Source organism: Pelecanus crispus, chromosome 2 (genome assembly GCF_030463565.1).
Source record: "Pelecanus crispus isolate bPelCri1 chromosome 2, bPelCri1.pri, whole genome shotgun sequence".
Classification (NCBI taxonomy): Eukaryota; Metazoa; Chordata; class Aves; order Pelecaniformes; family Pelecanidae; genus Pelecanus; species Pelecanus crispus.
In genome coordinates this window covers 23,425,039-23,448,877 of record NC_134644.1, presented here as the reverse complement: position 1 = coordinate 23,448,877, position 23,839 = coordinate 23,425,039, and the positions used below count along the sequence as shown (strand labels likewise).

General features: G+C 36.5%; 1 protein-coding gene across 2 annotated transcripts; it reads left to right on the top strand.

The window, feature by feature from the left end:
* Positions 1-2,678: 2,678 nt before the first annotated feature.
* On the top strand, positions 2,679-23,696 carry STAM (signal transducing adaptor molecule). 2 transcript variants are annotated; one of them, XM_075705355.1, is made up of 13 exons: positions 2,679-2,716; positions 9,343-9,418; positions 9,504-9,599; positions 10,125-10,271; positions 10,544-10,634; positions 13,047-13,239; positions 13,572-13,666; positions 14,950-15,038; positions 16,794-16,881; positions 19,512-19,566; positions 19,902-20,055; positions 22,100-22,275; positions 23,447-23,696. In XM_075705355.1, exons 2-13 carry the CDS (start codon positions 9,368-9,370, stop codon positions 23,694-23,696), a joined length of 1,485 nt encoding a protein of 494 aa, XP_075561470.1. In that variant the 5' UTR covers positions 2,679-2,716; positions 9,343-9,367. The 2 variants fall into 2 exon arrangements, with proteins under 2 accessions (XP_075561470.1, XP_075561471.1); XM_075705356.1 differs by lacking the exon at positions 9,504-9,599.
* The last annotated feature ends 143 nt before the right edge of the window (positions 23,697-23,839 follow it).

Below are 23,839 nucleotides of genomic sequence, written 5' to 3'. Positions count from 1 at the left end.
AATTGTTACCAAAAGTACAGACAACTGTCTGTTATGCAGAGTAATGTAAAAGGTCAAAGTTTCAGTTCCATTAGATTTCTCAGCTCTGACTGCTGATGGACGTGCTAACTGAAGTACGGCATTAGGTGTGAGTGAACGGTGTGGGTTTGCAAGGCTGCATGTGAGCTCTGAGCCTGGTGGGAACGTAAGGCTCTGGAGAGCACCACATAGGCACACTTTGACTGGAGCTGGTGCAGCTCCAGCAGAACTGGCAATGAACTGAAACTGTGGAGTCCTGGAACCAAACTGCCTCCATGCAGTCTGCTTGGTATGTCTCTGGACTGTGCTTATGTGCTTTTTTCAGCTTTGGGAATGTCATGTATGCACACCTTCAGCTCAGGTAGAACTCCACTTAGGCTTCATGTTTCAAAAGAGCAGTTATGATGCCTCAGACTTGAGGCTGGCTTTGGAAGCGGTACAGCTGCTGTGCTCATGGGCTGTGATTACAGAAGATTGTCTTGGCCTGTGATGGCTCTCTGCAAGGCATTCAGTTCAGGTATCTTACCATGTGAGGCACAAGTATTCTTCATACAGATGACTGAGAACTGGCTATATTAAAACAATGAATAACAAGCAGGAAAAGTTTAATGCATGGCTCTACTATGGGTTTTTCTTTGCCTCCTCCCCACCCCCTATCTCATTTGCTTGTATTTATAAGGTATCCTCAACTAAAGAACCAAAATTCTGGAGTAATAAAACAATGTTAATTGATATAAGGGTACAGTCTCATTGCTCTGTTCTCATGTTTTGGCATTTTTAGTTGGCATGCTGAGTGGATTCTGCCATTATGGTGTTCCTCTCAATTTTTGCTTCACAGTTGACATGCTTCTTTTATGAGCAAGATTTAAAAATCAAGAATTTCTGTGATAATATAGATAATATTATATATAAATATAGATAATCTAGATAATAGATAATTAGTCCTAAGCATGATTTGGAACAATAGTAGACTAAAAGAAAAATAAAGTGTTTGGTTGATCAGCTGGTATATCTTAGTGCTAGATGTTAGCATGGCGTTTACCCAAAATTTTTTCATATATTTGTAGATTATGACCAGTTTTCGTAATCGAGTAAGTTTTCTGATTCAGTTTAGAGAGAAGAGGCAGTGCTCTTCTACTTTACCTGAGAGAACATACAGAATTATGACTAACTTCCATTTAGGATTTCCCTATACTGCTTTGATGTTTTCCTTGCATCAGGCAGTAGAACTGATGTGTTACCATTCTAGCTGTATATGGCAGTGTTTAATTTTTCCTCAGAAATACCTTGAGAACACATAACCATAGAGCTCTGCTTTTCTGCATTTTTGTTCTGAATTAAGAAACTAATTAACTGTAACCTGACTTCAATTTGTAGGACAAACTCATTCATAAAGACAAGCCATCAGCTTTGGGATGCATAATTCCTAGTAACTTTTGGAGATGAGATGTTTTGCTTTGTCTTTCTCTTCTCTGTAGTCTTGTGAGTGCTAGTATGGATAATGAATCTTTCCTGGCAGATAAGTTTTTATAGGAAATCTTCGCTTCCTTTCATAAAACTAAGTAGTCTGAGACATTCCCTGAGGGGTGGTACTCATTGCTCAGGCATATTTTGTGTTTTGTAGATTGAGATGAATATTACATGAAGCAGGGATAGGAAACACAGTTTGTGTGCTATTCTGTGCCCATGCTCCTTCTGTTTGGTGAATAATGGAAACTGCTTGTGCATTCCCTTGTGCTCTCCAGCCCTCATCTGATCTATCGGTGTTTATATAATCTTCCACTCAGCTGCTGTGTAAGGCTCAGTTTTCTTTAACACTTTTATTTATTGTAATGTTCTGTGTACCTAAGCTTTTCTGGGGGAGAAATAGGGAGGGAGTCTTTTTTTTTTTTTTTTTTTTTTTTTAATTTTTTTTTGTCTGACATGGAATCTATTTCTTCTCCACCTACCCTCTCTATTTCTTCTCTTCAGCAGGGACTCTTCTTGTCCTATTCAAAAGATTTGGAAGAAAGAGTCCTGGTGGCTTCTATCTGATTAGCTTTGGTTTAGCAGTCTTTATAGCTGAAAAGAGACAGTGGAATATATCATCCAAAGCAGAGATGAGAATGGGGAGATAAAAGTTTAGTGATTATTAATGAATTGTTGAATCCTCTTTGAGTTGTAATACATAGAGAGCAAATGCAAGACACAGCAGTTTAGTGTCTGAGGAAGTGGTAAATGCGGCGGTTGTATCTGACTCTGCAAACCGTGAACTAATGCTTTGGGCATTCATATCCTATTAAACTTTATAATTCCAAATGGAAAAAAAAAATCTGTTGTTAGCTGTAGTACTTTTGTCATACTCTGGGTTTATCTTTATTATGTGGGAAAACAACCCCAAAATATATATTTGCTTATGAGTTTAAATTTGAGGCCACAAGTGAACATTTGAAAATTAAAAAGAATTAGGTGTAACAGTTTTAATATATGAACGTATTAAATACAGGGGTTTGTCATGCATTTAGTAATATACAAAGAGGTAATATTGCAGCATCTTTGTTGACAATTTTGTTAAACTCTTTTGTCTGTTTTTTTAAAATTTGTATTTTGATTTACTTATGCTTTATTCATCAGAGAAAGCAACCAGTGAGATGAACACTGCAGAGGACTGGGGCCTCATCTTAGACATCTGTGATAAAGTTGGACAGTCACGCACAGGGTAAGTGACTTCTGAAATTTCCTCCCCAAACTTTTTAAATTTTGTTATTTTAGTCTCATACTCAGATGAGAGGAATGGAATTTTTGTTATCTTGTATAGACTTGCAACAGCTCAATTTATTACAAGTAAAAGGAAAATGAATGGATTTTCTGCTCAAATATTTTGCAATTCTTCCTTTGGAGATACTAGCAGATCTGTTAAAACTGGGACTTGTGTACAGCAGCTTCACCAGTGTAACAGAATAAATAAATTGATATGTTTTAGCAGTGTCACTGTAAACCCAGGAGACTTCGTTATGGATTTTTCTTACAGAATCATCATCTAGGTTGGCAGTGACCTCCAGAGGTCATCTAGTCCAACCCCCCAGCTCGAAACAGGCCTAATTAGATCAGGTTGCTCAGGACCATGTCGAGTCTTGAATGCCTGCAAGGTCAGAGTATCCACAACTTCCATGGGCAACATGTTTCAGTATTTAACTACCCTCACAGTAAGTAAGTAAGTAAGTAAATAAATAAATAATCCTGCAATCTGATTACAATTTCCCCTCTTCCAACTTGTCTGTTGCATCTTGTCCTATGACTGTGCAGCTCTAAGAAAGAGTCTGGCTGCATCTTCTATGTATTCTCTGACTGATTAGTTGTAGAAAGCAGTAAGGTCCCCTTTTAGTCCGCTCTTCTCAAAACTGAAAGCAGCTCTCCATCTCTCCCCGTATGTGACTCTTCTTTGACCATCCTGGCAGCCCTCCGTTGGACTTACTGCAGTGCATCAATATCCTTGCACTGGGGAGCCCCAAACTGGACAAAGTACTCCAGATGCAACCTTACAAGCGCAGAACAGAGGGGAAGGATCACGTCCCTGGCCCTGCTGGCTGCACTGACCGCTTGTTTGAGCCGGGATGCGGTTGGTTGTCTTTGCTGCCAGGCTGCACTGCCGACACCTGTCACCCAGTAGGACCTGCAGGTCTTTTCCTGTGGAGCTGCTTTTTAGGGGGTCAGCTCCTGGCCTTTGCTGGTGCAGACCATCCGAAATGCAACACCTTGCCCTTGCTCGTCTTGAACTTGATGAAGTTCCAGTCTGCCCATTTCTCCAGACTGTCCAGGTGTCTCTGAATAGTAGCCCTGCCCTCCAGTATATTGATTGCTCCCCCTCAATTTGCTGTTGTCAGCAAAGTTGCTGAGAGTGCACTGCCTCCCGTCATTCAGGTTATTAGTGAAGACATTTAGCAGTGTTGGTCCCAGCAGAGAGCCCTGAGGGACCCAACCAGTTTCTACCTGCTAGCTGGAATTTGCACTACTGGTGACAACTCTTTGAGCTTAGGATGCCAGCCAGTTTTCTACCCTTCCTTTTATCCAGCCCATATTTCACCAGTTGGGTGATAAGGAGCTTCAGCTGTTTGTTGAAACTTTGCTAAAGCCAAGGTATAAAGCATCTGCTGCCCTTCCCTTGTCCTCGCCACCAGACCACCAGTGTCTGTCACAGAGAGCAATGAGGTTCTGTGTTTCTTCCCCTTGTTTTGAGAAGCTATTCTTGACATCAGGGCTTTGATAAATGTACATCTTGAAAATGTGTTATTAAATAAAACACATCTTAATATGGGCTGCTAATGCTTCCATTATTGATTCTTTACTGAGTGCTCTCTAGACTTTATGCATGCACTTGTTTTTTGGACATGAAAAGTTAAAGTATAATTTGAGTTAGCAAATAAAAAATACAGTTTAAAGACATTATTTTGTGTACCTGTAGTGGTTTTTTTCAGTATAGTAGTAGGCTTTGGAAAAGTTTTAAATAAATCTTCTCCAAGCATTCCCTGTAATAATTCAGGTAAGGAATAGCATCAAAAAGAGAGTTATGCCATTGGTGCTGTTTAGTGAAAGGCTTCTTTGAGAATTACTTGGCTTGCCTTGTAAGACTGCAGGAAACAGTAGGAGGTGCCAGACAGCAAATTCCCACCTGGGACTTTTGTTCCAAAGGACAGGTTTGCAAATAAGCTTATTCCTTGGGATTAGAGATGGTCTCTAGAGGAGTACTTATAAATAGCATGGCATATTGAGACTTCTTTGTATAACTGTAGTTAAGATAACAGCTGGCAAGTTGTTAATAGTGTTTCATATTAGTCTGTATATGTAAAACTACATTTCTCCTCCTTGTGCATGTTGGTGCTGAGCCTGTAACAATGACTATATTATTGGAGGCTTCAGTATTCTATTTGATCACTGAAAGAATTTCCATAGGCAAGATTTAGTCTCACTTAGCAACTTAGCCTGAACAGTGCTCAAATGTATGTAGGCGCAAGAGACGGCTGCTTGGGAGTACAGACAAAGCTAGAGATCGTCTGGTAATATGCAGCTAAATTTCTCTGGGACAGCTGGAATTTCTGTTATGATTTGTGGGTTTTGTTTGTTTGCTTTTGGTTTTTTTGTGTTTGTGTTTTGTTTGTGTGTTTTGGTTTTTAATAAAACAGTGGTTTTATCCTGGCTGTGACTTTAACCTTTGTAATACTTACCCTGCTTGTAATATGCTGCCAGCTGACTCGTTGCTTAAATTCAAATTCTGTTAAAACTTGCTGATAGAGGGTTTTCTTTGTTTTGATGGATTGTGTCATGCCATAGCAAGATAAAGCAAGACAAAGTTCCCTATTAAGAAGTTTAAATCAGATATGCTATGCTGTTTGAAATTCTCCTGCAGTTTAAGTTCCTGTGGTAAGGATGCTAGTCTTCTTAACTGGGATCTGCTTTAATCTTTTAACAAATTCTAGTCCAATATAAGCTTTCTGTTACTGTTCTTGGCCAAAGTTTAGATTATGAAATCTCTGCTTTATTGGTTTTCTTTGTACCAGTCTGTAAGCTCCACTGCATGCTTGCAGCATTCTAGATGTAGATCGTCTTACACCTGGAGCCACAGTAGACTAAAAGGACTATTCTTCATTGAGGGGCACTTTTTGTCCCATAGTGTTACATGGCACATTGTCTCATTTAGGTCTGTCAACAAGTTTTTTGCATCCAGAGTAATTGTTGGAAACCTGTTAAGCTAGTTTTCTCTTAAGATAAATTAGTTATGGTTCAGTAACAGAATTGCTGTTAACTTTTACATTGCAGTACCTTGGTTACAGAGGATCACCAATAGCTGAAAATTTTATCTCTCTTCCCTTAATCCCACCAACTAAAACAGGTTTTAGCAAGTTAGAATTCCACTGAATCTCTCTCTATTTTCTCTATTTTATGTGAATTTCAAAATCTAATTGATTGGAGTTGATGCCAGAATTTTCACAGAAAACACTGGAAGGACAGTAAATTCAGTAATATTTTTAATAATTAGCCTTTTTTACAATAGCATATATAAAGTATTGCCATATGTAGTGTGGAATTAACTCGATCCTGCATGTTTTGCATATTAGGTTCTTAAGATGATCTAAAATTTGTCTGAGACAATCAACACTTTTGTTAATCTCTTAATTTGTTTTAGGAACTCATACAGCTCAGCAGTTGCATATTACATTGTTTGCATCCCATTTTTTTGGAATATTGGTAGTTCAGTGAGCAAGTTGCTTTTTCAACACAGAAACATGATTAAAACAAAGGTTTTACCATTAGAGGCAATATTTTTTCTGTTTTTGTACAGCATTATTGAAAACATCTTTGTTTTAAAAACTTTTAGCATAATTGACGGGCATTTTAAATCATCTGACTACAGGGAAGGTACAGATTTTTGCATAGTGTTGGTTTTCTGCAATGAAACGGCTTACACAACTGAATCTATAGTTTATCAGCTCTGAGTAAAATAATGTTATAATATTTGGATGACTCATTAGAGCAGAATATAAGGGAAAATTAAATGTCACATATGGTATATTTTAGCATGAAGCCTTCCCTCCTCCTCCTCAGTCAGTTTAGTGCTGGCCAGTTCCTAACCCTAATTTGGTTTGCATTTGGCTTTGAGATGGTTGTACCTTTTGTGTTAACTTAATGAAACATATCAGTCTTTGTCTGAAACTATCACAACTTCAGTTTTTCTCCAGAAAAGCTACTTAACAAAAATGATGGCTGAAAAAAATGAAGTGAGTGACTGGGAGAAGACACCAATGGTTGAGAAAATAGAAAAGTTCATTGCAGCACTCTCTACTGGGGGTGGGGGTGGGTATTGAAAAATTGTAATTGAGAAGTGGTTTGTCTGTATTGCTGCTTGCCTAACTTTGTCCTGATTCCTTATGGGTTAATCACTGCCTCAGTGAGTCAGTATTCTGGTTAGCTGATTTGTCCTTGGTTGTTTTTGTGCCTGTTCATACAAGAGAGAACAGTAAAATGGCTTACTTGATAGTTTTCCAAACTAAATTCTATTCCCTGCGCCCACCCCCCCCCCCCCCCCCCCCCCCCAAGTTACCCAATCTCAGTAGCATTTTACAAAGTCATTGCAGTGTATGTCTAACAGGCTGACTAGGAAGCTCTTTGACTGGCTTGTTTATAAAAGAGCAAGGAGGAAAACTGAGTCACCTGTGTAGTCCTGAGCCTTACAATCAGTTACCTTAGACTGTAAATGAACAATACATTCCTGAAAATCCATGAAATGGTTTGTGCGGAGTAGTATTTTAGATTGCAATTGCTGTTAATTTTGTCTTTGTTAAATAAAATATAATAAAATACATTATTTTTTTAGTCTCTAAAACTGAAACTTATTGTGAATGTGTTTTGGATATATTAGTATATAATACCATAGCTTCTATTGTATCTTGCCCTATTTTCCCCCTACTGATTTGTTATTCCTACTCACTGTGCTGCCTCTGAAATTTTGATTGTAGAATTATTGGAGCAGAACTGCAGCCCAATACTTGTATAGCGTGGTCTGGAGAGATGCCTAATAAATAGAATTCTGTTCTCGTGGGGTGCGTGCCTTCCCTCTGATTTCTGCATAGTGCTTCTCATAATTTACAAACTAAATTGTATGATGAATTAAATTTGAAGTAAAAATAAGGATTACAGTTCTGTCTATAACAGGGATTGTTAGTCTGTATGACTAAACATTGGTAAGCCTGGATTTTTTTTTTGTGTAGATGTAATAAAAAGGTTTTTTTAAACATTTGAGTATGTTAAAACATTAATGCTCAAATATTGATTGTTTCTGTTAAATATATGATCAAATAGATTTTTTTTTTTTATGAATTACTGAGGGTTTTCTTTTAACTTTTCAAAGTTGTACTTGACACATGTGGAAGTTGGTTTTGAGGCCTTCTTGTTACTTTATTACTTTTTAATAAGACTTTGTATTCCTTAATAAAAACATCTTAGGCTAATGGTTCTGTTCCTGAACTGCTAAGCTCTTGATCCTGCATCCTACCTTTATAAATACTGGCTTAGCAATTAATGGGCATGCACTTTTTTGTGCTCGCACTCATACCACATTGATAGTCCTACTCATAAATTAATGGTTAACAAAAGCAGTTATTTCTGAAAATTTGAGCATGTATTCTTTCTCAATTAAAGTGAACATATGAGAAGTCTTGGATAATTAATAGGTAACAGGCAGTACTTGCCTTATAGCCTTAATTTGTAATAATTGGTTATATGAAGGTATACTCTGAGTGATATGTAGTCTTGCTGTGTGACAGTGTTTTTTATAATTAGTACTACTAAATATGAAGTGGACATTTCTGTAAAATCTAAATGATGCCAAATATAGTATAGCCAAGCGGTGGTGTAACTTATACCTAAGTTTCATGTTAGTTCTTGGATATCAGTTCAATAGAAGAATAATTTTGCTTCAAAAAAAAAAAAGTACTATAAATACTTCAGAAATGCATAAAATCCCTTAGTTTAAATTTACTTTCTCTTTTCCTCTTTCCCTACTTACGCTTTTTCAGGGTTATCTTTTCAAGGCTATGCAACAGATAATGCTTGTATGCCCATGATAATTCCTACCCCAGCCACGCTCAGCCTTCCACCACCTTTAAAGACAGGACAAAATAACAGAAAGTCACACAGATTTTAATAAGCTAAACTGTGTCTGAAACCCCCATTAAAATTCTTTCTTAAATTCCCTTTCACGTTATTTCTATGTACCACAGCATAGGTAAAATTTGAATTCTGTATTTAATTGTTTTGAAACTTTGATGTAGAATATCTAACAGATTTTTTAGCACTTATTGGTTCATTGCATATCTTCTTTATAAATGTTATTCTGTAGATTATAAGAGTCTCTGAGGAATGTAGCGGTGGTAATTAAAAAAAAAAAGGTAGCAAAAGGATGTTGTCAATCAGTATGTAAGCAAATGTTCTTACATATGTATGCGAAATATAGAGGAGTAGGTGCATGGACTACAGAGAATTACCGTTCTCTAAATGTAAGGGATTTTATGCGTTTCTGGAGTACTTATGGTACTTCTCACTAACTACACAGGTGATGTAAGTTACTGAGAGGTTTTGATGACTAAGAAAGCTAGCAATCCTACAGATAGAAATGGCTGCCACTGTTAATGTTGTTAAATTTTTTTTTTAGTGTTGCACTTATAAACTACTAAATAATTTACTGATGATGTTCAGGAGAGCTTGCTGACTGTTAATGTTGTCATGTGTTGTCATGTATGCAATAGGAAATGTTGATTGCATTATATTTTTTAAATGTCTTGTGTTTTTTAGGCCTAAGGACTGTCTCCGTTCTATTATGAAGAGAGTGAACCATAAAGATCCCCATGTTGCTATGCAAGCATTAACAGTAGGTTCTCTTTAATGTAGTGCTTCTCATTCCTGAAAAGTTATATTGCAAAACGTCTTCTGAGTTTTAATCTTTCTTTCTTTAGCTTCTAGGAGCATGTGTATCAAACTGTGGTAAAATCTTTCATTTAGAAGTCTGTTCAAGAGATTTTGCCAGTGAAGTAAGCAATGTGTTGAATAAGGTAATGTATTGCATTGATTTATACAATTCATAAAAAAGCTAAATCGGACAGAGGATTGGGGTAATCTGAAAGTGGAATGGAATCTACTTTTGGAAGACTGGAAATTCGGTGGTGGTGGGAAGGATACAAAATTACTGGGAAGACTCTGGCTGTAAGAAAGAGCTTCCTGAATGCCATTTCACACTACAGTTATTTATGTATTCTGTTCAAGGGAGGTGGGGTGTTAATTTATAAATATACAAATTAATTTTCATGTGTAAATAACAGCAATGAAACACTAAATACGGATGTGGTGAAATGGAGATAATACAGGGCTTTTACATAACCTTGGTTTACTCTATTTTGGGCCTCATACGTATTGTACTATTCTCCCTTTCTAATAAAGATATACCTTAGCTTGACTTCAAAATAAAGCGTCTATATAATTTATATCGGCAGTAACGTGAAATTATTTGAAATTAAGGAATTGAGAACAGATTCCTACATTATTTAACTAGTTTTAACTAGTTTCTACTGTGCTTGCAGGGTCATCCAAAAGTTTGTGAAAAGCTGAAAGCCCTTATGGTAGAGTGGACTGATGAATTCAAGAATGATCCACAGCTTAGTTTAATATCTGCTATGATAAAAAATCTTAAGGAGCAAGGAGTTACTTTCCCAGCTATTGGTTCACAGGTATATGAATTTTTGTGGTTGTTCTTAAAGGGTGTCACAAATTGTTTTTATCCTCAGTTCTGTATTTTACAGTTTGTAGTCTTGAATTCTATAATGTGTTTGGCAAACAAAATGAAATCTCTCTTGTCTTAATAAAACATTCCTCTGAGGCGTGGAATGCTCTGATTTACTTTAGATTTTTATATTGCAGATGAATACAAATCAAAATGGTGAACTTAATGCATTGTCAGTTTTCTGTTGAATTCATTTTTACATCTTTCACTTTTGGCTAGGCTGCTGAACAGGCCAAAGCAAGTCCAGCTCTAGTTGCCAAAGATCCTGGTACAGTAGCCAACAAAAAGGAAGAGGAGGATTTAGCTAAAGGTGAGTGCATTTACTTGCTGACCTGATATTTGATATTGGTAAATATCAAATAAAGCAGGAATAAATGTTTTGTTTTCTTACTCTATGTGAATAGTATATTTATGGATTGTGGTTATGATTTCTATTCCTTTCTTTTTGTACCCTTCCTGGAGGTTTAGAGATTAAAACTATTCTACGGGTAAAAAAAATGAAAAATTCCTGTCTTTTACTTTTTTTTTTCCTTGCCAAACTGAAACAACACAGTGAAAAATCTGCAAAATCTCATGTTAAGGACATGCTTCACTATGGAAATGTTTGATACAAGTTGTGCACTTAGATTTTCGTGCAATTTAAACGTTTGATGGAAGGAGAAAATAAGGATTACAGTGTAAGTTGTATGCAAAGTTGGATTCAGTATTTTGGGTGTAACTTTGTATTACTTTAAACTTTTATTCCTTTGAATACTGCTTCTGTAGTCTGCTTACAGCAATCAAAGCCTTAAAGTGTAAGTGGCTGTTGTCCCAGTAAACAAAACTAGGACGGTTTCTTTTGATTTACTGTTGTACTAAGGTATATTTAAAGGTAACTCAATGATCCTCTACCAGACGTGTGAAGCATTACTTTTAGAGTGGTTTGATCTTTATGGTCTATATACTGTTTTTTGAGGTCAAACTTCAGCAATGTAAAGACAGGAAATGTTAGCCCTTGTATGTAGCATGGCTTTGGACTGAAAGTTGTGACATCGTATGAATGAATTTCTTGTGCTAGTAGTTAGTGGATGTTTGCAGTTTCTCATCTTTGATAGAAATTTTTTTTGTGTAGCTGTTACCTAATACAACATTGATTTATTTAAATCACCACTAGCCCATCTGTATATGTTACTAATGTTTTTTTCAGCAGTTGACCCACCAAAGTCTACTTTTCAAGGGATTTGTGTGTCAAAAGTTCAGATTCTTCATGGGTTCTCTGATGTTTGTTCTCTTGTTTTTTGTGTCCCGCTCTGTCCCTTCTTAAATGTGATCATTTTTTTCACAAACTTGGAGGAGTTTAACATGAGTGAAAGCTTTCTACTCAGTCAAGTTTAATTGAAAATGACCAAGAAATGTAAAATTATTCAAGGAATGATAGGGAGAGAACAGGAATGGATGGAATTTTCCTTGTCTAAGCAAAAATCTTTTTCGTAATTATGAGTTAAGGAGGCACTTATGTACTGTGAGGGTGACTGAGCTCTGGCGCAGGTTGCCCAGGGAGGTTGTGGAGTCTCCATCCTTGGAGGTATGTCCAGATGGCTTTTGAATAGTTCTGGGCAGCCAGTTCTAGGTGACCCTGCTTGAGCAGGGTATTGGACAAGATGACCTCCAGAGGTGTCTTCCAACCTCAACCAATCTCTGATTCTGTGATTCTGTGAATTCAGGCTAAAGACTCCTGATCTAACAGAGAAACAACATGTACCTGAACAGCTGTATCTTTTTAATGTTTCAAGCGATCTGGAAAAGTTGAACATCATGGATATGCTAGTGTCGTGGTTTAGCCCCAGCCAGCACCTAAGCACCACGCAGCCGCTTGCTCACTCCCCCTGCCCCGATGGGATGGGGGAGAGAATCAGAGGAGTGAGAGTGAGAAACACTCCTAGGTTGAGATAAGAACAGTTTAATAATTGAAATAAAGTAAAAGAGTAATGATAATAGTAAATATAATAATAATAATAATAATAATAATAATAATAATAATATACAAAGCAAGTGATGCACAATGCAATTGCTCACCACCTGCCGACCAATACCCAGACAGTTCCCGAGCAGCGATCGCTGCTCCCCGGCCAACCCCCCCCAGTTTATATACTGAGCATGATGTCATGTGGTATGGAATAGCCCTTTGGTCAGTTTGGATCAACTATTCTGGCTGTGCCCCCTCCCAGTTTCTTGTGCGCCTGGCAGAGCATGGGAAGCTGAAAAGTCCTTGACTAGCATAAGCAGTACTCAGCAACAACTAAAACATCAGAGTGTTATCAACATTCTTCTCCTACTAAATCCAAAACACAGCACTATGCCTGCTACTAGGAAGAAAATTAACTCTAATCCAGCTGAAACCAGGACAGCTAGTAAGAATGTAAATAGTTTACATCAGTTCAAGATAATCACAATAATATAATAATAAAAAATGGATGACTTCACTGAATTATCCAGTTTGTGCTTAAGTGCTATTTATTCATCCTGTCCATGTTGAAAGCCTCAATAAATCTATAGTCAGAATTGTGCTCTTTAGTTGTAGAACATCTTTTTGGTTTTTACCATTATTTCTAAGTGAAAGGCAGAAGTTGATTATGATGCCACAGGAATGGAATTATACTAAAAGTTTTTGCAGAGTTAAGTTTTCGTATCATTCAACCCATTTTTATAGGGAATTTTCATGTGAGTAACTCTTCTTTTGTAGCTATTGAACTGTCACTAAAAGAACAAAGGCAACAGCAAACAACGCTTTCCAGTTTGTATCCGAGCACTTCAAGCCTTTTAACAAATCACAAACACGAGGGCCGAAAGGTTCGTGCAATCTATGACTTTGAGGCTGCTGAAGACAACGAATTAACTTTTAAAGCTGGAGAACTTATAACTATCCTTGATGACAGGTAATTTATATAGAATGCCTACTAGAAGTATATTAGACTGTAAAATTCAATTGAGAATAGTTGTATCTTCTATGTAAAAGCATACATTGGAATACAACTGCAATAAAATATATTTACATATTAAATACTTTATTTAGTTATCTCCTAGATTTTTTACATACAAATGTAATTGCATAAAGATTCTTGTATAAAGATTTCTGTGTATATGCAAATTGTATTTATGTACAAGTAACATAAATTTTAAATGCCTTGTACAGTGCAATTCTTAGGAAAATTCCATGTGAGGATGGGTTGTTAATGTATGGGGTGTTTAATTATTTTTTTATCTTTAGCGATCCAAATTGGTGGAAAGGTGAAACTCATCAGGGTATAGGATTGTTTCCATCTAATTTTGTAACAGCTGATCTTTCTGCTGAGCCAGAAATGAGTAAGTAACACTACATTTTTGTATACATGTTAAGCCTTGCCACGGCCCAAGGGATATTTCTGTAGTGATGTACTTTCCCTATTCCCTTTCCCTTATGATAGAGTTCAGTTGCAAGTTAATGTGATACTCGAAGTAAAACTCAGGAGCCCTTGCTGTGCTCTCAAAAACAAGAGTCATATCTTTGTGTCAGACCAAGGTTGCCCAAGCTGGCATCTGCTGAAAAATATGATGCTGTCTACTGCTGACTTTGTCAGTAGCTACCTTGAGATTCATAGAACAACTCCATTGACACCTAGATAAATGTAGGCAGCAGCAGGTTTTTTTCCAAGTTGCCTTTTTGCCTGGTTGCAATGGTACATATCTAATCAAGGAAAAACTGGAGGCCCCTGGCCAGATGGGAGTCAGAGACAGATTACCACTGTTCAAACAATTCAAGAAACCTACGTACTGTAGGTATGTATGTGTGCATAATGGAAAGAATTTTTTTTCTGCACACTGGTTATCTTCTTATATCTATTTATATCAGTCTAACATCTCTAAATATTTGTTAAAAATATTAAATTTTAAACAAGGTTTTAAGATGCTAGAACTGATTTCTTTAAATCTGAGGGGTTTGCAAGATGAATCTCCTGTAATCTTAATGTGAGTGTGCCAAAGCTATGAGTGGGTCAGCAGAATGGCACACTGTAGGAGTCATCTGTTCTATGTTAAGACTAACTGATACAAGTAGTATGATAAGAGTAGTGTTTGGCAGCTTTTTTGTTGTGGCCTCCACTACAGAGGAGTGAGATGCTTTTGCAGGTACTGCTTGGTGGAGAGGGAATAGCAAAATTTGAGAACTTTCCATTCTATGCTTGGCTCTGGAGAAAAGAAGGCTCCAGTTTGTCATATGTGATTTTACCAGTTTTCTCTTAAACCTGACTCATTAGCCCTATTTCTTCCAATCACTCTCTCTTAGTCTGTTTTCCTAATGGCTTATGAATAAGTATGTTACGTGCAGGGAAACTATGATAAAGACATTTACTTGCTAAAACATGTTTTTATTGACCTTGTGTGAACTGATGTCTTTTCTATGTAATTTGCAGATTTGTTTATGAAAATTGTCTAAGTATATGGAGATGGTTTTGGCCTTCAAAAGTCAACAAAATGCTAATTTTTTAAATTTTCACAGTAGAAGTTTCAAATGCAAAGAACTTAAGCAACATGCTAGCTGTATAACATTTATGTCATTGTTTAGTTTATTTTTATTTTATGAAATAAAATCTGTCTGTTTTATCTCACAGTGAAAGCTGAGAAGAAAACAGTGCAGTTCAGTGATGAAGTTCAAGTAGAGACAATAGAACCTGAGCCTGAACCAGTTTATATTGATGAAGTAAGCATGATACAAGTACTGATTTTCAACTGCTGGTACCTTTATGTGATGTTTAGCTTTTTCATCCTGTACCTCAAAACCAATTTCAAATATCAGAAGAACATAATCAAAGCACAATGGGAAGGGAAAGTTGATTTAATTAAAAAAATGAAAAAAAATTAGCTGCAGTATTCTATTTTGTTCATGTGTCTTGAAGTTCTTGGGAATTTCTGGAACTGAATTTGGAAACTACATTCCATTTAGGGCCCTACTCCAGGATTGTACGGCTGTTCACCTCCAAACTATAAGCTTGGTTGGAGTGATGCATTTGCTTTCAAGTTTTGCTTTAAGTACTTCAGGATACCTCAGAGATACCCATCTTGAATGCTGGCTTAGATTTATTTCCAGTATAACCACCACTGTCTTCCCCTAGTCTGAAAGATCTCTGTTCTTCTCTGAAAACTGTGAGCTTTTTGTTGCTCTGTAAGTAGTATTTGGTGAGATTCGCACAGTCTCACTGCAGTGATTCTGCAAGGTTCCCAGGAACTCTCAGCCCAGGATGTTTTTCCCTGCTTTTTTTTTTTTGTGGGTTTTTTTTTTTTTTTTAGTTTTTCTCCCCCAGGGAGCTTAGAACTGTTCTCTTCAGAATTTTTCACTTTCTCTCTTATGACTTTCTAAAGTCTTATGACTTTTCACTTTCTGTCTTCCATTTCTTTCTCAACTAGGGTTCTCTCATTGTATTTTGAAAGGAAAAATCAGTTACTGCTTTCCTAAAGTCCTGTTTAACTCCTACCCCAAATGCTCTTCCTCCCAAGATATATAAGTTAGTTTGTAATCTGCTGAAATGGCTTATCTCAGGCCTGCCTTGAGGTGCCTTCCAGCTTTTGTCTTGTTATTCCACATGAGTTTATGTTTTAGTGTCTTGTTTTGGTTTTAAGATTATCATAGTATAATTTTTAAGGAAGAAGTTCATTTGGCTTCTTCCTGCCTTTCCTGGGGTTAAGGAGGAAAAAACATGGTTTTAGTTTCCACTTTGATATAACTCTGGCCTGTTAAAGGCTATTCATTTGATAGCACTCACTAAAAAGTGATTTTTAATTATTTACATGTAATGTTTGGTTAAGCAGTATAGGTCACTCCAAGACATACTTTTCAAAGAGTTTATGCCTGTTAATTTTTCACCCTTTTGTATTTTTATAAATGGCTTGCATTTAAACTGGTTAGTCAAGGATGACTTACTCTGAACTCAACCGTGTAACCCCTTCAAACATAACCTTAAAAAAACCCTTTCATATGTATTAGTAATGACATTGCTTATGTGCTGATAGGCCTCACACACTTAGAAAATGCAGGATAGTTTTTCAGTGAATTTAGTTTTAAGTACCCATTTCTTTTTGAAGTACTCTCTCAATGTATTCTGTCAAAACATTTAGACTAATCCCACTAGGTGGTAGTATTGCATATGTAATAACTAGAATGGAAAAATAGAAACTGCTCAGAAAATACTGTTTAGAAGACTTTTAGGAATAAAGGGGTATTCTGCACAGTCCACTTGTTACTACTAATGATTTTTTTTTCATTTGGCTTTTCCTTGTTCAAGCATCTTCATTCCTGTAAAGTAGCATGTATGATTTGTATTTTCTTAAAGTTAGTCTAGATGATTTCCAAGTCCTGAGAGGTCCAAATGGCTGTTGTAAATAGCTGCTTTAATTTACTATCCTGAAAGTGTTAATTCTCCCCGCTATGTATACCCTAATTACACAATTTGTGTTCTAGGATAAAATGGATCAACTCTTGCAGATGTTACAAAGTGCGGATCCATCTGATGACCAGCCAGACCTCCCAGAATTGCTTCATCTTGAGGGTAAGAAAATCTTCTTTGTTTTTTGTTGTTGTTTTCCTCTCTAGTTATTACCTATATCGAGCCAAATTGAAACTAAGTTGGAACTACTTCAGCTTCATGTGCACACCACAAGCATGCCTGAGAAACGTGCCTGAGCTGTAATTATCTTCTCACTTCCTGTTTCCCACATCTAAGAGACTGAAGTGCAAAATTTTAACTTAAAACAAGCCCACTCCTCTCTCAAGGAAACTATACTTCATATTCTTTTCCTTTTAAAGACCCAGGAATACTTAATTCAATCTTATTCATCCAATTTTTTTTTTTCCTCCATAGAGTAGCACAGCATGAGTTGCAGAAGGAGTGTAAGGAAGATTCTATGAGAGGAAGGAGAAATACTCCTGAGGCTTAGAATAGACCTGTGGGTGTCCCACATGCTTTTCACTTGCATGAGTATTTCTATAGGACCTTAATATTAGCAAATACCTTAGAGTGCTACAAATTAGACTAGTCCTTTACACTCAAATTATTCAGACTACCTCTTCAAAGAGGTATTATAGACCATTCTACCTGGGTTGATAGATGCAGCAAAAATTTTGGAAGGGGACTTTGGAGAAGGAAGTAAAGAAACTTACCCATTATTAGACAGAACAGTGACTTAAACTGACCATTCAGATAGGACCAGACTTTGTTAAGAAAATGGCAGATTCCAGATCTGCCTAGAAGTTACTCAGGAAAAAGTGCGTAAGCTTGTAAGCTTTTTGGGTATCTCCCACCTTTCCACACGCACCTGGTTCATCATACCTGTAACTGAATCCTGTTTTAGGAACTGCACATCAGTGACATGTCTGCACGTATTGTAGTTCCACTAAAGCTAAAGGGGGTAACAAGCAGCATGAATGTTTTTATTCTTTCAAGTACCAAATATAGTTATAGAGGCTGTTGTCTAAGAAGTGGATTGCCTACATCTGGTCCAGGACAGAAGCAAAGGAATTAAAGGTATGCTTGTCAACCAACCTCCAGATATGGCTAACTTTAGGATCTCCTTTCAAATGCATTGTGAGATCATTAGAACAATGCTGAATTTAATATTAAACCATGGGACTACTCCTAGAATCTGAAAGCTGTAGTGTAGTCAGATGATTGCTCCCCAGCTGCCTACAAGAGGGCTTGCCAAACATATGGCTGTGTGTAGTTCTACAATGCCATATTCAAGACTGTACTTGTGCTACACTCCGTTAGGCCTTGGGTAGCTACTATTTTTGGCATACTTTCTGAGAATTTTGTTATAGATGTGTGTTGGATCTTGGGTTCCTACCAGTAGTGACAGATACTGATCAACGTTTGACAAAAACCCACTTCATTTTCCTCTGCCATCCAGACATCCAGTCACAAATGTCTTTAAATTGGAGAGCTCATCCCAACACTTTCAGGAGCCCAGGGTTTGTGGTTGGCAGCAGTACAGTCGTCATGTTAGCGTACAGACAGCTAAGCAATCCTTCTCATGCCTTTTACCACACTTTGTGTTATACATAAAAATAGGCAGAACTTATACCAGGTTTTACATCTTTTCCCAGCATTTCTGCCAATGTGTTACTGATCCCAGGTTCAAAGAAGCAGATGGATGCCTTTCATACAACTCCTCTTTCACCTGGAGTTGCCTTCAAGGAACACATCAGTGATGCTTTTTCACCTCTCATGGCCCAGAGGCTTTCAGGACCTTCTGCATCTCTAATTTGGAAAAACTGGGAGGGAAGACAGTGTTCCAGAGCTGCTTATAATGCATTTAGGTCGTCTTTGATGCCTGAATTTTTCTTATCTCTCAGTTTGAATGTTGAGTGGCTTTTGGAATTAAACACATCTCTTGATTAGTAAATAGTTCGTTGCTTGGATAAGTGGGCATATTTTGCATTCTGGAATAGGGTTAGAGTGTAGTATCCCCTTTCAGCTTCCTTGTCTGTTTATTTTACATTTGACAAACTCTTGACTTTCTGTTAGTTAACTGCAGTTTGATTGGCAGTTACATGAACCCCATGTCTCTGTGCTGAAAGTTGGCAGGGGGCGCATTTTTGTTTATTTTAATGCTTTCTCATTCTACTTCTGGTAAGTTTTTGTGTTGGTTTTTGCATGCTTTTGAAAAAGCCCCCTTCCCTCAATTAGGATTCCGGTGAGATAGCAGTGTGCTATTAGTGTCTTTGATGTGCAGATGATTTAAATCATTGCAACCTGTTTTCCCCTTCATTGTTTTGTAGTAATGTTAGTTGAGCACATGATCTAGGTTGCAGTGGCAAATTTTTTTCCTCGAAGAAGAAATCACCGTTCAGATTTACCTGAAATTTTTTATCCAAAATAGTTTCAGTTGTACACTTCCTGGATGTGAAATGTGTTTTGTTTTGCTGTATTTTTATTTTCTTTTTAAAATATACTTTTTAAACTGTACCACTACTGAAAATTTCTGCTGGATCTCATTCTTAAATTGCTCATGACACTGCCTCTGTTACTATAACTTTTTTGGCATACAGATTATAGTAATGATTAAAAAAAAAATTGGACTAGCATCTACGCATTTTTGATAATTTTTTTAAAACTGCTTTCTGACTTGCAGTATGGAAATTTTTATTACTCTGATATATTTTAATGTCCTTCTATTCTAGCAATGTGCCACCAGATGGGACCTCTCATAGATGAAAAGTTGGAAGATATAGACAGGTAAAAAAGTACATGTGTTTTGACTCAAATTAAGATTCATTCTTAGAAAGACCACTGTTGTTACTTAATGAGATCTTAATAATTTCTGTGAATACTGGCAAAGAAAATAGGTGTATTTATTAGTTGCTTCTCATCTGGGAGGAGGTCTGAAGGGTTTTTTTTCCTAGTCACGTAATATTTTATAGTATTGTGCTGTTTGACATTATGGCACTTGTCAGGTATCACTTCACAGGCAGTAAGAGTATGTTGCTTATCACACCTCATGAAAGTTTCCCTGTATTGACTGTTCTGTACTGATCTAAATTGTAGAATAAGCTGTAAAATATATTTTCTAGGAAACATTCAGAACTTTCAGAGCTCAATGTTAAAGCAATGGAGGCCCTTTCTTTGTATAACAAATTGATGAATGAAGACCCGATGTACTCCATGTATGCAAAACTACAAAACCAACAGTATTATATGCAGTCATCTGGTGTTTCTGGCTCTCAGGTATGTATGAAACCTTTAATAGCCATCGACATTATCAAGTACATACTGAGCTATGGTTGATTTCTTAGAAATTATTAGTGATAAACACTTTTTCACGTGAGCTAATTTTTTTTACAAAACTTGCTCAAATACTGTTTTACAGAATACTTCTCTACATTACTAGAAGAAATATATATTGATATATAAAGTGTGGTGGAGCATGTTGATTGCAAGTAGTAATTTATTTCCTATTTCTGCCCTTCTGTTCCTCGCCCCTTACCCCCGAGTTGGAAACCTCTTTTTGTGATCTTTGTTACCTTAATGCTAGGTTGAAATCATCTTGTTCCCTCAGAGATAATGTCAAATGAAAGAGCACTGCTTTCTCTCAACAGAGTATGTAAAAATAATAGTTTGTTTTCAGCTGCAAGCTTTGAATATTCTCATTTTGCAGGTTCTAACACTTATAGTTCTTTTCTGTTCAATTCTTTTTGATCAAGGACAAAGCCCATCCTGTGCTTTGAGTTGCACATAAAATTAAAAATTAAAGCTGCCAGGCCTTTGCATAGTGGGTCAAAGAAAGTAAAGAACCAAAGGAGTACAATTCCTGTTTAAGATTATGCCTTCCCAACCCTAAAATCAATCTCTTCTTTTAGTTTCCTTTTTTTGAAATATCAGTGGAGAGCATTTAGCATTTAAATTACTGAAGGTAAAAATTTTAATTCTTTCATGGCAGCATTTCCATGTAATTGACTGTTATCTCTGAGTAGGTCTTTTAGCTTATTCATATACTGTGGTATTTTTAAAAGGTCTTTTAAACATTTAAATGTTTAATTCCATAGTCTAATGCACAGTTGCTGTATTCTTTTCCTGTTTATAGGATTGTGTAACATTTCAAACTGTTTTCAATAATTTACATGCTTTTTGAGTAAAAAAAAATTAAAGCCAAGTTATTAATACTTACGCAGTATTATATAAACATTGAGGCAGATTTAGTTCTTTTAGCTTCCTACAAATATGTACTTTCTTTCAGTGTTTTTGAAGAAGAGGGTGTGTGTTTTTGCAGTGTCATTAAGAGGAACACTGTCTTCCATTCATACATGATAAGCAGTCATATTGTGACACTATCAAATAATTCTAATGTTTTATAAATGGGCATGTGTCTGGGGATTCTTAAGGGGAAAGACTGGATTTTGGGGTGAAGATGAGCCAGTATAAAGTTCTGAAAAGTTAGGAGGTCTCATGCCTTTGTTGCCTTCTAAAATTCTTCTGCGAAATTGATAAGCCTTCCATGAATATGTCACCAGAAATTCATGGATCTTAAGATGGGAGGGCTGTATATCATAAACTTACATGAACTCAATTGTGCATGAGACCTGATAATTTCTTCTAGTAATTTGTGTTAAGCCAAATAATTCATGATTGAACAAAAGTGTAGGGCTTAGAAATTTGGTCTTGATTTAGAATACAGTTGACACTTCTACTAGCAAGCGTTTCCTCTAGTTAGGTGTAAAACATTACCTGATTTTTTTCAACTGAAATGTTCTTAAGACCTCTTTTTTTCCTTCTGCCCCACTCAAACAGTTTTACAATGGCAGTCTCAACAGGTACATGAAATGATAGGTTAACGAAAGACATGAAAACCATACATTATTGGCTTTCCATTTTAACGATTCTACTTAGTGAAAGTTATCTGGGCATCAAAAAGTATTCTGCTTTGGACTGCTATTTGTTAAATGATTTAAATCCTTCAGTATTTTCATTCAAAAGTAGAAGCTCTTAATTAGTATGAATGATAGCCATTAAAATAAAATTTGGCATACAAGTTTTCCAGTAAACTATTTGAACTTTTTGGTACTGGAGCCTGAGGTTAGAACTGTAAATACTATCCTTCGAAAATCTGCTAATTTTTTCATACTACAACACTTAATAGAAAACAATCAGTTGCTTTCTATTAAAACATGTGTAATAAAAGGTTTGAGAGACTGTCTTTAAGTTCTAAAGCCAGATATTAAATACCAAATTTTCTTGTGTTTTATTTTTACTATTCCTTTATTTAACTTCCTAGGTTTATCCGGGGCAACCTCAAAGTAGTGCATATTTGGTGGCAGGGAGTGCACAGATGGGCCATATTCAAGGCTACAATCTTCCTCCTGAACAACTCTCTTCTCTCAGCCAAGGCACAGTTACTCCATCTGCCAGCTCAGTACTGCCTGGTCAGCCTGCACAGACATCTTACGCAAAGTAATTTTGAGTATTTTCATATTCAAGTTTAAATCAATTTAAGCATAAGGGACTACAGATAATTAAAGGAGGTTTTTTTACAGAAGTATAATTTTAAACACACCTGAAAGATACTTCAGTGCAATTATTTCTAGTGTGCTTTTCATTGGTGTTGTGTATTTGGTAAAAATTCCTGATAAACTCCAAACTTTTCTGTTGTTTTTATAATTTTCTCTAGTTTTTAATTTTATATAAAAGAAATATATAAATTTTTGTGTATGCATGTATTTCTTCTTATATAAAAGAAAAATTAGGGAAAATGATATAGATATGACTGATTTCCTCCCCCCCCAATAACTTAATATACATTTAATGATGAAGATTATCTGCTGCTCAGGCTGGCTTTGCATAACTTCTGAGATAGCGTTTATTGTATTGTTCTTTTTTTCAAATATCTTAACCATGGAAGCATGGGGAGAATTCTGCTCATTTTGGAAAAGAAGTAAATGGGCTATGCACACTTTCTACAGTTTATACAGCTTCCCCGTATAAAGGAGCTACAAGTGGCTGGCTGTTTTGGGTAGATGCCCAAAGATGCTTAGCCTTGGCTAAGCTACCTATATTGTGAAAAAGTTTTGAATTGACCTTAGGAAAAGATTAGGGTGTGTTGGTTGGGGGTTTTTTTGTTTGTTTGTTTGGTTGGGTTTTTTAACTCTCTGTATAAAGTAATTTTATTTTATAAAGTTGGGAGAGACATCCATCTTGAGTTATTAAAATATTTGTTAGTCTTTATCCCCCAAAGTTATTTATTTGGGGTGGTAAGACATATATTGATAAAGCAAGTTCCTGCATACTTCACCTGAGTTGTTTTGCTACTTAAAACAGTTGGCTGGGTTTTGGGGTTATTTTTCGTGAGCAGAATGGAAGATAGATGGGATTCCATGGTGCACATTAAATAAAACAAAGTCTAGAGTCACAGTCTAGTTTTAAATCCATGGGAGGTGTGGTAGGTGTGTTTAAATCTGAGGAGTGTGTTTGAGTTTTTATTGGAATATTCATTGGCTATAGTTTTAAATACGCAAGGTGTGCTGAGTTAGGAGATTTTTTTGTGTATATATAGAACAGCTGAAGAAGCAATAAAGTGTTGCTGTTCTGTTGGTAAATTGTTGGTTTTTTTTTTTTTTTTTTCCAGTGCAATGGTTGGCTCTGTTGCTGGAAATACATACTCTAACCAGGCTTCAGTGTATAGTCCACCACCTGCTACTGTTGATGTTGCTGCTTATCAGAATGCTGGAACTAATATGTCCCAGGTGCCAAACTATAATTTAGCATCTACACCTCTGCCACAGACAGCAGGCAGTCAACAAGCACCTCCACAACAACCGCAGCCTCCGCCACCTCAACAACCACAGCATAGTTACTCACAGAAGGCTCTGCTATAGGATCCAGGACTTCTGATTCCTAATCTTCTTTAACCTCTGCTAAAGGCAGTTGGCAATTCTGAGTTTCTTCCTTTAATCTCTTAAACTTTGTTTATCCTCAGCTTAATAAGAATCTATCTTGGTGAACAAGTTCAATTTGCACT